Source organism: Esox lucius, chromosome 20, assembly GCF_011004845.1.
Source record: "Esox lucius isolate fEsoLuc1 chromosome 20, fEsoLuc1.pri, whole genome shotgun sequence".
Lineage (NCBI taxonomy): Eukaryota > Metazoa > Chordata > Actinopteri > Esociformes > Esocidae > Esox > Esox lucius.
The window spans coordinates 2945831-2962571 of record NC_047588.1 but is presented as its reverse complement, the minus strand read 5'-3'; the positions used below and the strand labels follow the sequence as shown (position 1 = coordinate 2962571).

Here is a 16741-nt window from a genome sequence, read left to right as displayed (position 1 = left end):
GTGAACACAATCCACCATGCCATTCGCTGTTGCTGGCTAAAACTCTATAGGTCAAAACAGAAGCCGTATCTAAACAGGATCTAGAAGCGCAGGCGTTTTCTCTGGGCCAAGGATCATTTAAAATGGACTGTGGCAAAGTGGAAAAGTGTTCTGTGGTCAGACAAATCCAAATTTGAAGTTAATTTTGGAAAACTGGGACGCCATGTCATCCGGACATGAAAGAGGACAAGGACAACCCAAGTTGTTATCAGTGCTCAGTTCAGAAGCCTGCATCTCTGATGGTATGGGGTTGCATGAGTGCGTGTGGCATGGGCAGCCTACACATCTGGAAAGGCACCATCAATGTTGACTGTTATATCCAAGTTCTAGAACAACATATGCTCCCATCCAGACGTCGTCTCTTTCAGGGAAGACCTTGCATTTTCAATGCCAGACCACATACTGCATCAATTGCAATGTCATGGCTGCATAGAAGGAGGATCCGGGTACTGAAATGGCCAGCCTACAGTCCAGATCTTTCACCCATAGAAAACATTTGGCGCATCATAAAGAGTTAGGTGCGACAAAGAAGACCTAAGACAGTTGAGCAACTAGAAGCCTGTTTTAGACAAGAATGGGACAACATTCCTATTTATAAACTTGAGCAACTTGTCTCCTCAGTCCCCAGATGTTTACAGTCTGTTATAAAAAGAAGAGGGGATGCCACACAGGGGTAAACACGGCCTTGTCCCAACTTTTTTGAGATGTGTTGTGTTAAAATCAACTTATTTTCCCCTTAAAGTGATACATTTTCTCAGTTTAAACATTTGATATGTCTGTTGTATTCTGAATAAAATATTTTAATAAAGTATTCTTCCACATCATTGCATTCTGTTTTTATTCACAATTGTACAGTGTCCCAACTTTTTTGGAATCGGGTTTGTAGTCCATGGGTTTCAAGAATTTGAAATAAACACCTGATTGTCCAGAATAATGACAAGGTACCTCAGTTTTTTGGGAGATGACTGTACAGTCATTTAGGTTCGTCTGAGATCTGGCTGCAAATACATTTCTTCCCTTGGGACCTGAAGTTAGCATTTTAAGTTTAAATTATATTTTATCAATTTCCGTATTTCTGAAGCATATGCTTTCAGGGTAGGCAGTTTTGGGGCTTGGTGATGTTTCATTGAAATGTGCAACTGTGAGTCATCTTCATAACAGTGAAAATTGACATTGTGTTTCCAGGTGAATCAAAGAGGAAGGTTTTGAGTGAGGAACAGAATGGTTAAAATCAAGAGACCACTGCAAATTGGATGCTTCTGTTCCTCACTCAAAACTTTAATTTTCTACTTTTTTGGAAAGGAAAGAAAAAGGTGCAGTGGTCTCCGGAGCTGTATAATAAAAATCTAAGTATTCCCAAAGTCTAGCCTTGAGGAACAATGAAGCATATCTTAGATTTTTAAGAGGACTGACCATCCACTCATATGAACTGATGTCTTTGTGATTTATAGGATCTAAACCATGGTGGAAAATCTCCACATAGACCAGTATGGGTTGCCACTGTAGCCATTATCAGTGGTCATCCTGAAGCAGTTAGGGTTAAGTGCCTTGTATACAACCTGAACAACATCATTTTATATTAACATTGTATATTTTGACATAATAGCCTCTAGGTTTATGAGGCTACATTGTAACTTTTAAACAACAGTGAAATCCCTAATGTCCCAAAAACAATAAAAATGCTGTTTGTCGTCTCCCTATTAGCCTCTGATCCATAGGAATATTTTCCTGAATTCTACCATCATCATTTACTGAAGTGTTTTCTTTATTTTGAGTGTTCCCTGTATGTGTTTTTGAGTAGCATCATGTGCCTGATTAAACATTTTCCCACAAAAAACTAGCTGGGTTATCATCTTGTGCCCTTATCTCTGAGATAGGAATCAGAAAAAGCTCCCTAAATCTATTCCCTCCGTCTGCCTTGGTTTTTCTTCCAGAGTGGTTCTTTCACAGTGCCTTGGTTAGGGATTTCGGGACTGGGCAGCATGTGCAAGACCCCCATGGCATTGTTTGAGAAGGCCCAGAGCTGCTGCTCACCGTTCCCCCTCGGATCTCCCGGCCACACCCAGCTGTACCGCTCGGCCAACTCTTTCCACATATTTCTCCGGGTGCTGGCCCTCTACCTGGCCCAGGACAATGCTGGCAGCGCCCCCTGGAGGCAGATCAAGGGCCGGTGAGCATTGCTGCAGAAGAAATGACTGTGCACGTTTTACATTTGCTAGTTAGCGAGTAAGTAGGCCAATTTTTGTTGAAGTATTTGGTCAGCATTGAGGAATTACAGCCTACAACAACAAAATTCCTATGTCTACATTGTAAGCTGACTTTGAAAACCCAGCCAAGTTAGAAGCTTGTTTATGGAGTGTTGGTGGAGTGTTGTGGTTACAGATGGCCTTAAACTTGCAAATAAGCCTAGATCATGTATATTGTGTTGTTTTGTGTCATGCAACAAAATAGTGTAAAATTCCTGGAGTCACGTGTGATGTACCAGACTAAGTAAAACATTCTCAAATAATAGTAGTCATGGAATGTTAGCCTGTGTGAAACAACATAGAGTAACACTTTACTGCCCACTGTGGGATGCAACGAAATCTCACCACTGTAGAGATTCCAGTCACAGATACTAGAATTTTGCTTAGAAACCCTTGTAGGGAACATTGCTGGTAAGGCTCTTGTGTGTGTATGCAAAAAATCTGACATTGTCGTTCTTTCAACAAGTTTTGCTTGGGATAGACTAGTGGCGCAGTCAGTTATACACACTATACACAGGACCTAACTGATTTGCTCATTTCTTTTCTTATTGTTACCTTTGAACAGTATTTAACCAATTTCTTGACCAGTGTTATAGATCTTTAAGATTAAAAAATATAGTTATTTTTTCTACTTAATTTATATCTGATTTTATTAGTTAGCTGTTAAAATGTGTTAAAACGAAAAGATTTTGATTGGTGGCAAATCAATATAGGGGAAACAGCTGTGTGTGTTCATGGAGGGGTCCAGGAGAATTGGCCAACTCTTTAAATGGAGGTTAATTCATTTGGTTTACTTCCATATTATGATGATACCAAATACTGTCCCCTAAGGAGAAGATGAGAGGAAAGATGACAGGTGAGTGAGTCTATGCTCACAGACACTTGATCTTGAAGTGTGTCCGTGCGTGCGTGTGTTTGTGTGCCCCAGCTGTGGCACAGGCCCTCTCTAAGGCTTTGCTGTTTGCTCAGGCTCCCAGGGAGAGCAGGTGTCTCAGGAGAAACCTCCACCTGCTTCTCCTCCCCGAGGGAGACCAGCCTAGTCTTGCCGAGCCTCCACATTGCCAGCTGCTGCTCCAACTACCCCAGCCCAGTGACTATCTTTCTAAAAGAGACTGAAGACGCTAAGCCCATCTAAGCGCACAGACCCCGACATCAGTATGACGTGCGGCCAGGGGCCAGCGACGGGAATGGATCCGCCTAATGAAACGTACACCGACACGAAGGCTAATTAGATAACGAGCGTGGCGGTTAATTCGCCTTAACGAAGCCGCGCTAGTTTCCAGGATTGGTAGGGTGGGCGTCTGGGAGGGAGGATGCTGGCATCGACTGGGCCTGGCTGGATCTGGTCCATGTTATAGCACCCCCGCAATCTTTTCTCCAGTTCCCTCAGGAAGAACCGGGCGCACCAACTGCGTTCCGGCAGCGTTCCCGATGGCTGGCCAGGTTCCCCGGGAGGCCCTCGGCCACCGCATTAATGGGATCGACTGGGAGAGCACTGATCTCTCACGCGGGGACTCGGGAGCATCTGTTCGCCTCCGGAAAAAAAGCTGTCCAGGATAAACAAACGGACTGATGGACAGACGGAGAACACAGGAAAAAGACCCTCTGCCTCACCAACCTGATCGAGCCAAACTGCTTAGCTATTTCTCAGTGGATTTTTACTCTCCAAACAGATCATGGACCTGCCCAAATCGACCTGCTGTCTAGTTCTCCTACTTTGTTCCCCACCTCCTCACTTCCCTTTTCCTTACCTGAGGTAATATCTCAACATCCATCCACCTTCTCTCTCCCTTTCTTTGTTTGCGTCTGTACCTTCTCTCATTCTGTTTTCTTTTTTCCTTCTCTCTCACTTCTCTCTTGTAAACCTACGCTTGAGCCTGAGTCCCCCACCTCCGGTTTTCACATGAATTAGGTTGAGAACACCGTTTAGTCCTGCAGCAGCTGTACACCACTGCTGAATCTGCACCGCCACGGCAAAACAATTGGATATATTCGCCGAAGGGCGTGTTCAACTCCGTTATCATTGGCGATAGCCTTACAGACAGTTTGTGTTGCCGGTCAGCCTGTGTTCAATGTGTGCTGCACGCAATCCGTCCCTCCTCAGGCGCTCCTGCTACAGACGAGTGCCGTTTGGCTCCGCTCAAACTTTGCTTGATGTTATTGAGCGGAGCAAGCATGCCTGACAAAATGAACGAGTAATGAAAGCCGCACCCGATCTCATGTGGCTAGCTAGCGCCAGCTAACCGTCACTGACATTATTCGATTTTACAGATGAGTTGGCTGCCGTAAGGGGTGCACAGGAAGTTAAAAAAAAAATAGACAAGCTATACCTATTTCATCCACGCACAGTGGCAGCAACAAATGCTTAAGAAAGATTAATTCCCTGATTAAGATAAGTATTACCAGAAAATCTCATTAATGTGTTTGGGGTATTTCCATATGTTTTATTGTTTTAGTTTAAATTTCAGGCTACTAGAGTTAAGTCAGATTCAAGTTACGGAGGGGCACTGGGAGGGTCAGAAATCGTCACACAGCAAGTGCGGTTGGCTCCGTTCCAAAGATAATCTTTCGCCCCTAAAAAGGGCCTTTATAATATTTTGCTTGAACTCAGGTTACAAGAATTTGGCAAAATCTTATTTGTTACATGGAATAAATGTATATTTAGAAACATTACATTGTATCCACATTTGTATTTTTGGTTAATGGTATAATTTGTCAAAAAAATATTTTGGCTTGTAAAAAAAACACTTCTGGTAAAAAAAAACATTTTCAGTCTAAATGCCACAGTGGCTGTTGAACCAAAAGGTTAGTTTGATGCCCTGGCTGATAGTAATGTCCCTTTTAATTTCCTTTTTATAAGGTTAGGGTTAGTGTTTAGGGCCAGGAATAGGAAACATGAATTTCTGGGTTGTGATTACATAACAACAAAACAATGAGTCTTTCTCAAAAACAAACACGTATGTCTTGCCCTGAGTCTCTTGCCCTGTTTCTCAATTTGAGCTCTGTCCTCGGAGCCCTGGTTTGCGCAAATGCGATTGTGTATGTCTATGATGCGATTGTATAGTCTATGATTTTTTTTTTGTGTGTGTGTGTGTGTTTTGGAGTAGAAGTAGTTATTGATCTCTCCCTGGTGTTGCAATAAATTAGTATGGCTGTAGAGAAGGCGACCGCAGGCCCAGCTCTGGGGGACTGAGTGTCTCTGGCATTTAACATGATCTTTAAATGCATTTCTTCACTGTGCCCGCAGGATCTAACAGCAACACACACACACGTCTCTCACCAGCACCAGGAAAAGAGCGAGGAAAATAAAACATTTTACCAATAAGAAAATAATATGTCTTACTGTGGCCAATGAAATGAAATCTTTTTTCTTTCTTCCCCTCCCTGTGTCTCCTCTCTCCCCCCTCCAGAGTGTACTCCAAGTTTCACCAGCGTCGAATGCAGGAACTTTCTGAGGCAGGCTTAATGAATTTCCTGCTGCTGTTTGTGGTGTTGGCCCGGCAGGCAGAGCTGGAGGACGTGGCCAGTCGGGTCTGTGACCTGCTGGGCCTGCTGCCCCCGGACTCTCCCCCTGCCCAGAGGAGCTTGGTATGGAGGGGCCAGCTGGCTCTCATACTCCTCTTTCAGGAGAGGGGCCTGGACGTCGGGGCCCAGGCTAGCTGGCTGGCCGCCTCCTTCTCCAAGACGGCCAGAGAATTCTACCTGAAGACCACGGAACCGTCACGCCGCCTGGCCCTCTGGGGCCCACTGGGGGCCTATCTGGAGGGCGTGGCAGAGGTGTTTGAGTCGAGCCCTGGTTTGGGCCTGTCAGAGGAGAAGCTGCTCAACGAAGGTTTTAGCCTGCTGCTGCCCGCCTGCCGCCAGTCGGAGCTGAGCTCCGCCCTGGGCTTTCTGCAGATCATGCTGAGGGAATTAAGGTGCGGGGACAAACACATTTACGTCACTGCACGCCCATTGATGAGCAGACAGACACAGGGGTTCAAGTTTTCCATCGCTTCGTCATAGGCATTCTGGAGAGGTTGTTTTTGGATCACTGTAAATCTGCTATATAAATCTCATAATATTAAAGGACATTTAGTGCAAATATAATATTCCCAAAAGCGCATCAATCATATGAGCAGTTTCAAGTTTAAGGGATGCCAATATCCGTTTGTCGTTTTGAAAGTAGCAATATCGGAACATGCAACCTCTACCTTTGGTTGCTAATAACTTATTTTTAGGTTTGTGCCTGTGTCATGTTAAATACTGTCATGTATTTGACAGACAACATGAAAGAAATGCAGCATGAGATTCAGTTGCATACGGCTAAGTGTTTAGGCTATATAATGCCCCAAAAATTTTACTGACTGAATTTTGGCCACTATTCTTTGAAACGAGGTATGACATTGTTATATTGAAACAAACAAAAAAATATACAAGCAAAAACAAAACGGTCTTCAAACTGATGTTTATGTTTCTACAGCTGACTGTCTCCGCTGAGATTGTAATATGGTTTATGTTTCTACAGCTGACTGTCTCCACTGAGAGTGTAATATGGTTTATGTTGTGGCGCTCAACATGCACTTAATCACTTTTTGGTAGCAAACGTGCCTTACAAATGTATCCAGCCTTTAGATGTAAATCTTAATTAACAATATATTTGAAGTTTGTGCTCATTACAGAGGTTGTTGAAAGTTGGGCAACATTTCCTGATACCTCCTTCTTATCCCCATTGGTGTCAGGATGAGAGGCTCTGCTTCCTGTGTTTGCATAGGCCGTCACCTAGGCTTTAAGACGTAGGCCAATTATTTATGTAGCCTACATTTACATACACTTTTTTTTTTAGCATAATAAAAATAATGCATTTAACTGCCCATTTTGGTTAATGTCATCTGGTGCATTGGGGGTTGAACACCTTCAGGCAATCAATGAACAACAATTCATAATGCAATTTCAGCACTATACTTATCACATGCAAATTCTAGCATTTTGTTAGTGATTAGGCTAAAAATAATAGGCCAAACTACAAACACTTATTAATCAACAATCAGACTGTCCAACTGAGCCAATGTGGGTGTATTTATAGCCACAATGCTCCATCCGATTTTAGTGTTGGTTTAGGAGTTGGTAACAGACTCAGAATTTTATAATTATAATTAGCCTGGTGCTCATATTTGTCTTGTTTCTTACAAAAGGTACATGTTTAGATTTGAAAATGTAAATGCAAATAAAAAAAAAAAATCATTTGGACACCCTAATCAAAGGTGCTGAAATTGAGAAAACTTGCGGTTTAATAGAAAAGTGTCCATATTTCTAAAAAGCACAATGGTTGTGGCTTTACATAAAATTAGATGTTAATTTGACCCTGCAGACAATCATTTTGAGATTTCTTTTTTCCTAAACTCCTGCACTGATGCACGACGACAGAGAGAAACAAACAGATGCACAGACTTCAAGCATTGACGTTAGACCTATGTTTTATCCCCCCAAAACTGTTTTTTGGTCAGTGACAAACTGCTGGTTCCAATGACAGGCAGACAGACTTCAGTTTATTTTTGTGCTTGGACAAATCCAAAAAGGGCCAAGTGTGTAGTCCTAGCCAGATCATGTAGTCAGGGACAACCTCTGGGTCCCTTCCTACCAATGTTAACATCTAGATGCATTCAAAATTCCCCTTTTCCTCCTCCAAACTCACAAAGGCTGGATTGTGTCTTTACCTGTCTGCCTCTCCTCTACTGTGAACCCAGACATTTATTGTGTACGGCGGCCCCTGTCTCGCAGGGCCCAGAGTCCCCACAGGTCACCTTCAGCAGGTGCTGGCAGAAACCTGTGTAGAGTTACAGCCCCCAGGGGCCCTGCTGTGTGCTCACCATGGTTGTGGCTGTTGTGGAGCGACTGTACCGCGGCTGTGCGGCAAGTTCAACGACAGGCCACCCGTGTGAGTTACACGGGATGACCCGGCCAGAGGTCAAAAGGTCACAAAGGGTTCAGGCTGAAGCAGTTGTCTGTTTGAGGAGAGATACAGCAGGGGGGTTGGAGAAGAGGCGCCAGGAAGAGAGAGAGAGAGTCTGGTTCTCTGAATAGGGCTGACTTCAGAACAGCGTGTTATTGTTCGCTGTGGATTAACCCAAATCGGCTGAAGCAGCTTGCCGCCAGTCGGTGCCAATCCTCACTCCCGATTCATGAATGTGTGCACTTACTTTACACGCACACACACTTTCAAGGTGAAACATGAAGCGCAATCTTCTCTAGTTTCAGGTCAGCACCTGTAACCAGGGATATCTCTGTAGCTTCCCTAATTCCCCAGTATTTCCCATCTCCAACCAGGGGTTGGAGGGCACTCATTTGCACATTAATGGCCAACGTTGCCGAATGAGAGGAGAGGAGACTCTCGAAGGGTGCTGTGTAACGGCCGGGCTCACGCTGACCCATTTAAGAGACAATTAAAAAAAAAAAGTGCTCTCTTATTCGTCCTGCCAAATTACACTTAATTCTCTATCCTGCCAGCACTCGCTATCTTTGTGATTAATTCGTTTTCAGTGACACAATTAACTGGTAATTATGTATTTGGCAAGTTTTGCCTTGCCGTCATTATGTCTGTTAAATAGCAGTGTGGAATCTGCACACATTAAGAGAATTATCCAGCCGGAGGGCGTGGCATGTCCGCGAGACACCCAATGACTAGGACTGTTCTCACCACGCCCGGCCACCCAGGCCAACATCCCATCCGTAGGCTAATTCCTCACATTACATTCTTTCCCATGATTCTGTGCGTGGGGTGCCTGAGACCCCATGTTTGAGTGTGCGTGCGTGCAAGGTGGCGTTCAGTATCATTGCATGGAGTGGTGAGGGGCCAATCATGGGAGATCTCCGAAATGGATGAAGCACTCCCCTGTGGAGACCCAACACTTGTACGCTCATTAAATGCGTCCTGAGACTTCCTGTTAGGAGCAGGGAATGGTCATTAGGGAGGTGGCGTCATTAAGTGTCATTTGGCGAGTTTACATGTATTAAATGGTTGAAAAACAACAAGTATCTGTTGTGCTGAGACAGGGGTGCAGGGGATGGTGAGTGTGTTAGTGGTTGATTTTGAGGGAGGGGTTAAGTGGTGTGTGTGCGTGCGTGCGTCCACCCCCCATAAGGTGTGGCAGTGGGCAGGATTAAGTGGGGTCGCTGATGTCTTGTACAATGAGGCTCGATGGGTGTGAAAGACCCGTCCCGCTGCAGTAACGAGGCTAATGAATTCAGACTCTAATCGATTGTCTCAGCTCTCTTCGGATTAAACACAACCTTGCTGGAAGGCACAAGCAGAGGTGTGTGCGCTTGGGGTGCGGGGGCTGAGGGGAGCCGAAGGGGTGCCAGACCTGCCCTGCCCCCCCGCCCCACCTCCATACCAAGTTGGGGTGGGGCTTGAGGATCATCTCCAGTCTAAATGAGATTACAGCTCCTTCAGCTGCTTATCTGGGCTAATGCCAGCCACAGCGGGACCAGGCCGCCACAGCCCTGCCGGTGTACGGGGAATCGGTCCCGCTCGGCTCCAACCCCGCGCCGCTCCGCCGCGCAAACCTAATCCCTCCCTTCAGATACAGAGAAAGAGAGAGTGGGGGATGGAGAGAGAGTGGAAAAAAAGGAAGGGAGAAGTGGAAAGGATTAAGGAGAGATGGAGGTGGTGTGAAGGAGAGGGGTTTCTGTTGAAATAATGGTGTTTTTGGTGTGACTGTCTGTGTGACTGTCTGTGTGACTGTCTGTGTGACTGTCTGTGTGACTGTCTGTGTGACTGTCTGTGTGACTGTCTGTGTGACTGTGTCTGTCTGACTGTGTCTGTCTGTGTGACTGTCTGTGTGACTGTCTGTGTGTCTGTCTGTGTGTCTGGGTATACTTACACTGTGTGGGTTATTCTCACCAGGAGGGTCTATCAGCACAGTGTCCAGCGTGGCGGTTCAGCTGTCCCCCCCGATGTCCGGCTTCATCCACCCAGCACCAGTGCGGCTAAAGAGCGCCCCCTGGCGATCGCAGCACCTCTCTGGGCTCACTTTTTCCCCTTCCTCCACAGCCTGCGCCTCTCCAACACCCCCACTGCCCAGCTGGCCGACGCTGCCGCAGGTCAGAGACACAGGGAGGGAGAGGGGGGAGAGAAGTTTGCGGTGTAGGACTTTTTGTCTTTAGCACACATGTTTCTGAACAGTTGTCATTTGCATTAATCCTCCTTTGTTTTTGTCTCTCTGTTTCTGTCTCCCACTGTTTTTGAATATCTCTGTCAGTCTCCCTTTTTTCTATTTGTGTCACTGTTTCATTCTCTAGTTCTGTCTTTCTGTCTGTAGTATTGTCTCTGCGTTCCTCTGTCTTTCATTTTTCTCTCTTTCTCATCAGTTTTTCCGAAACACCACATTGACTCTCTCCTCGCTCAGTTGCAACCCCTAATCGTGCCCCCCCCCCCATGAAGCGTGACTCTGGTACCTTAGTAAGAATAGGGTAACACGCCCCGTACGTGTACTGTCTTTCCCAGGGTTCACGCTGCTGGCCTTTGACCTGCCGAGCTCAGCCCCCCAGGACCTCCAGCCCAACCCTGCCCGGTCCGTCATGCAGTGTTTCGGCTGGGACGACATGCTGCATCCACTGCTGGTGACCCGCTACTTGCCCCACCTGCTCCAGAACAGGTACCCGGACTTCGATGCTTCAGCTCAGGCCAGCTGGGTCACCACTTGCAAACATCTGAATGGACCATTCTGATGGAAGCACTGCAAAGAATCACTGATCTCTAAATCCTCTGTGCATTAGGAATGGCTGTTAAGCGAACCCCGCCTTATTAGCTTATTGTCTGTGTAGTGCCTTTGCTCGAGCGGAGCATGGAGATTGAGATCCACTACATTACCGTCTGGCAGCGCGGATTCACAGATCTACAAATCTATGCACAACTAATTTTTCTGTCAATATTTTCTATCCTGCGCATCGCCTCGCTTAAACTGATTTGCTCCAATGGATTTCCCTTTCCTGAGTTCCTTGTGTCTTTTCCTCAGCGAACTGGTGTCGTCTGTGAGTTCTGGCTGCGGAGGTGGCGTGTCGGGCCCGTCCCAGGCTCTGTATGTGAGGGCTTGGTTCCGCTGTGTTCTTCAGCAGCACATCCACAAGAACCCAGATGGCACCGAAAGTAGAGCAGGTAAAAGAACCCTGGACACGCCACACCTGTGCCCAAAGTTTAAACTGTCCAAGCCCGGTTTCTCTTCTGGATGTGCTCACTAAGTTACACTACTTCGTAAACTGAGTGGTTCAAACAATGAATGCTCATTGGCTGAAAGATGTGGTTTCACCGTAATAAAATGGGTAGGACTTCATAATTATTTTATTTGGGTTGTTCGAATGTTGGTGACCAGTGCATAACATCACTAAGGCACCTCTGGGTTTTGTTGTTGCCTGTATGGCCATTATAGAGAGAAATCATCCACCATCCCACACCTGCAGTGGAAAACATCAGGACATTTTGGTGTTTAAATATAAAGCTGTGTCCTGGGTTGGTCCAGTGTTGTAAGCTACTGCCGCTGGTGCACATAGATGTAAACTGCTGCAGCATGAGTTTGAATCTTGCCCACTGCTCATTCAGCAAATACAAAGTCTTCGGTTTTACCCCAGTTTCCTGTTTAATGAAGCAGAATCATCCCAGAACAAAATATATATAATTGAAAAATGTATATGAAAAACACTATATTATAAAAGTAATGGGTTGAATGCTAAAACACTTGTCACCTTGTAATCTATTCTTAAGTCTCCTTCTACATTTCCAAAAAGATGTTGCAACATCATTCCGTGATTGAAGGAAGTGCTGTATTATAGCTATGGCGTCCTAAGTTTGTAACATTAGGTTAAAGAAATCCTTACTCCACGTAGGCTAATAATGGTATTGCAAAGATAGATGTATCGGTAGCATATTGCTTAGTGGTATTTTGTATGGATAATAGAAACATTCGGAGACTGAGACCCTACCTGACATGGTAATCTGACAAAAATGTTTGTGCACATTTTGCCACTGAGCCACAATGGATCATAGATATAGACCCTTCAATTTCCACCACACTGGGGGCACAGAAATGTACAGAAACACATTCTTGAGGAGGAAGGACAGTGGGAAATGATCCTAATTATTATGAAGGGGGATCCAGTTTGCATTGGTCTGTCTACCCTTCAAATTCATAGCGCACGATGATATCCATCCAGTCTGCTTGCTCTGGACTACAAGGAAATTAGCAAATATCCCCTATTGATATTGCCTGCCCAAACATTTCACTGAAATGCTGGTATAAAATGCAGTTTAATTCTGCATTTCATATTTTACATTCTGGCCTGATAGTTATTTGTCTTGACAGTTGATGCTTGTACATACACCTGCTTGATGTCCTACATTGCCAAAAAAACTGCATCCATTTTGCCTCCACATGAACTGTTTAAATTGACGGGGTTGTGCTCTGGTGAATGCATGTAAGTAGCAACTTAAAGGAGATGTTCACCCATTTCTACATATTTAATAAATTTTCTGGGCCTGTAGTTAACCTCAAACATCTTTATTGATATTTTGTTTGTTACATAGAAAATTGGTATCACATTTGGCTGAGACATTAAAACAGTTTGTCATTGACTACAGTCCAATAGAATAATGTCTGAGCATTGCATACACAAAACTCCTAAACAATTCAGACCAAATCATAACAATAGAATCTCACTCTTTAAAATGTCCCAGCACTTTCGGTTGGGGTAATGCCACTGTCCCATAAATCCTTATGTTCATTTGTTTTCTTATACAACATTCAAACATGAATTTATGACACCTTAGACTTAGAAATAAACAGTTGCAGAACCATTATCCAGACTGAGATTCTTATGTAATTTGGAGCTGGTTTGGAGCAATCGAGAACAATCTTAGTCACATTTAAATAACGCATTGTAGACATCCATTGAAGGGGCCATGCTAATCTGAAAACCAATATACTCTCACAACTAAATATAAAAGAAAATATAAAAAAAAAGGTTTGGTGGATTACATGTTAGTTATTTTGCAGAGGCTCAGGGATTGGAACCAGCAATCTTTCAGTTACTGGCCCAAATCTCCTTACCCCTAGGCTTTCTCTAGGGATCACCTAGAAGCACAAAACGTTGAAAACGTGTGTTAAAATCACTCCACTTCCCCTTTAAATTCTGAAGCGTCAGGCCAACATATCCTAAGCCTAAGGGTTTATACTAGCAACACTTAGGTGATAGAGTTCAGGTCCCATAACGCGCCAGATCTGCTAAGTGACAGTTATTATATTCCTTGTGACTGGCTTGTTCCAGGTAAGGCTCTGGAGGAGCAGTTGTCAGAGCTCACAAGGCTGGTTTTGAGGCTCCCTGAGGTGGACTCCCTACTGCAGAGGGCTGGGCTGCAGTCTGGAGCTGGCAGCAAGCTAGAGCCCAGGCCTGCACTGGAGATTTTCATCAAGGTACTGTAAATACACACCCACACTGTAATAAGGTACGCGTCATCGCAAACAAACGTAACATTCCCAGCCATTCCCAACAAGGTATGTCCTGATGTCCCTGATGTCCTGGCAACTGCCATCCCTAAACAGAAAACCCCCCAAAAGTATTCGGCCATACATGGACTACTTCAACTAGTGTTGTTTTTAATTTATTTTCTGTATTTTTCCTACTTCCCATCTGTCTTTATTTCAGGCGGTAGGCCGTGTGTACAGTAGGCTGCAGATCTTATCTGAGCGTACTGAAATGGCAGCCCGGGCCCTGGACTACACAGGGGACATCATGAAGTACATCAAACCCTACCTGGTCAACAAGTCTCCTCAGGAGGGTCTCCTGATGGCCTACTGGGCTGTGGGTGGGTGTCTGTATTAAAGGGCTTCTAAATATTAACTTCCAAGCCTAGTTCTTGAAATGTCCATTCAAGACAGACAATTACAGACTGTTTATTCATTATTATTTTTACCTTCACAATTTTGATGTCACATTGCCGATTATGTCCTTGCCTTGCCACAGAGTAACACGGGGCGTCACTGGAGCATGAGGTGACAAACTGTTTACACTACAAAAGTGAATCAAGGATTTTTATTTTGAAGATTTAAAAAATTAAAATCTCCCAAATGTGGAGATTTTACATTTGGAATGAAGTCCCTGCTTCATTGCAGCAACTCCCATAAGTCCTAGGACAGTCAATACTTGTTCTCTGAAGCACCGTGTGTTTTGGTCCTAATCATGCCGCTCCCTACACCAGTCAGAATACACCAGAATCCTTACATGGCAAAAGGAAGGCTCTCTCCAGACTTCTACCTTGATTGAGCACATAAATGTCCAAGCTGCCACAAGGTGCCGCTAGAAAGCGACGAGGCAAGACAACCATATTCAAGTACTAACATTCAATGGGACCCCTTGGCAGAACAAGGAAAATATGACCTTATTGTGCGGGTCCTCAAAAGGTTCAGAGGGTTGGGCATAAAGTAAACATAAGATTTGGTTTAGGGCTATAATCAGGTTAAGGGTTAGTGTTACGGCGAAGTTTGGTGGTTAGGGAAAATAGGATTTGAATGGGAGTAATTGTATATGTCCTCACAAGTTCTTAAGATTCTACAATGTGTGTACCTGTATTCTCAGGGTGTTTGGTGAAGCACTGGAGCCCCCTGCTGGCCACCTCCAAGGCCCAGCAGCTGCTTTTCAACATTGTGAACACGCTGCTCCTCCCTAACTCTCTGTCTGGCCTGGATAAGGCCCTAAGGGACAGCCTGCCCCTCTACCTTCAGGTGTGTCTCACACATACGCACCAACAAACCTTGATATTAGGATATTGTTTTTGACAATATGGTTTGAAATATCGAAATATGAATGGTTTTGGAGCATGAGTATTGTGAAAATATTGTTTTGTAAGGTTCTAAGCAATTCCAAGTCATATTGTTTGAATACTTCAGGATGTAGTAACTGGTTTGGATAAGAGGAACTTTTTATTTTATTTTCCATCAGCAGTAGTAATTATACGTTGAATGACCTAACCTACTGTAACGGTTTTTCTTTCACTTTCCCGTCCAGGGTCTGTCCATCGCAGCCAGCATGTCTCAGTCTCAGGGGATCTACTTGAAGAAGCAACTCCGTGATGTCATTTCCAAGTACCTGGACCACTTCCTTCCGGCTACTCTCTCCATCGGGGCCGTAGCCAATCACCCGGTGCTGCTGGCGGCCTGCGAGGCCACACCCACACCACGGGGTGGCGCACTGAGGAGGAGCATCCTGCAGGTGATCAGGTAGGAATTTATTAAAACTTAAATAATTAGGAAACTAAGGAAATGTTAATCTACTGTAAGCTACCCGGCAACAGCCTTCTAAATGACCAGGTGTTACTTACTCTCCTCAGTGACAACTTCCTGCAGTTCAAAGGTCACGCCCCTCCTCCCCGCCTGACCACAGTCCTGGCCTTCCTATTGGAGCTCCTGAGGCGTAACATTGACAGTGACCCCGCTCTGCTCACTATGCCCCTCCACTCTCTGCTGCGCTGCTTGATGCTGGTCAATGAGCCTCAAGGTAAGAGTGAGAAACACACATACCCAAAGACCTCAAACATTTAAAAACTTGACTTCTCATATCATTTCATGAACAGGTCCCAAGCTTAGCACGATACCATCACCTGCTAAGGGCGATTGTTATTGAACCTGTTTATCCAATGTGGCCTGCTAAACTTTAATGTATTGAATTATTGTTATTTCTGTTGTTTATTTTATACTCTCATTTTAAATGTAATGTCTTTTTACCACACTTAAACATAATTTTATGTTTCATGTGAACCCCAGGAGGTGAAGATGCAAATCCTAAAGACATACACGCAAGCTTGTTCTTAAGGCTGGTTATTTTATTGGTGTGTGCACGTGTGCGCGCTTGTATATGTTCACAGTGAGAAAGACTAGCACCGAGGCCCTGAAGCTGGTGGTGGAAAGATGCTCGCCCTCCACCCGCGAAGCACCCTGTGACCAGATCATCACTGTTCTACGGTGTGCAAAATGGGCCGCAGAAACCCTGACACTTAAAAGCGTCACAGATGGTCACAGTCGAAATCTAACTGCTATTTCCAAATGAGACAGAATTCATACTTGAAGCATCCATTTTAACAACCTATTTGATGTTATAAAAGCATTTGCTTAACAGTACGTCCATCCTCGTCATGTGTTCCAGGTCCTTTGTGGAGGAGAATGAGGGCGTTTACGACAGACAGGTGTACAGTGTTCTCGAGACCCTTGCCCTCCTGGACCAACGTGTGGTTCTGGTGCTCATCCCTATTCTGTCGCTAAGTCTGCGGAACACCGAACACAAGAGAGGACTGGGCAAGAACACTACGCTGAGGTAGAGTTCTGAATCCGACCGTAACCTCACCATTAATCCATTGTTTCTCAATCCTTGTCCTGGGGACCCAAAGTGGTGTATTTTTTAATCAGATCGTGTGCGTCTTGCTAGGGCCAGTG

General features: G+C 44.8%; 1 protein-coding gene across 2 annotated transcripts in view; it reads left to right on the top strand.

The window, feature by feature from the left end:
- mms22l (MMS22-like, DNA repair protein) overlaps window positions 1-16741 on the top strand; it is a 56808-nt gene that overhangs the window by 28260 nt on the left and 11807 nt on the right. For both annotated transcript variants that reach the window (XR_827468.3, XM_010865566.3), the window contains exons 13-24: window positions 1974-2209; window positions 5696-6202; window positions 10171-10367; window positions 10771-10921; window positions 11282-11421; window positions 13584-13729; window positions 13962-14121; window positions 14892-15037; window positions 15321-15532; window positions 15643-15809; window positions 16177-16273; window positions 16455-16622. Coding sequence is in view for 1 of the 2 variants with exons in the window: in XM_010865566.3 (XP_010863868.1) it covers window positions 1974-2209; window positions 5696-6202; window positions 10171-10367; window positions 10771-10921; window positions 11282-11421; window positions 13584-13729; window positions 13962-14121; window positions 14892-15037; window positions 15321-15532; window positions 15643-15809; window positions 16177-16273; window positions 16455-16622 (2327 nt within the window). In the remaining variant the exon portion in view is untranslated. The remainder of the gene's footprint in view (window positions 1-1973; window positions 2210-5695; window positions 6203-10170; window positions 10368-10770; window positions 10922-11281; window positions 11422-13583; window positions 13730-13961; window positions 14122-14891; window positions 15038-15320; window positions 15533-15642; window positions 15810-16176; window positions 16274-16454; window positions 16623-16741) is intronic.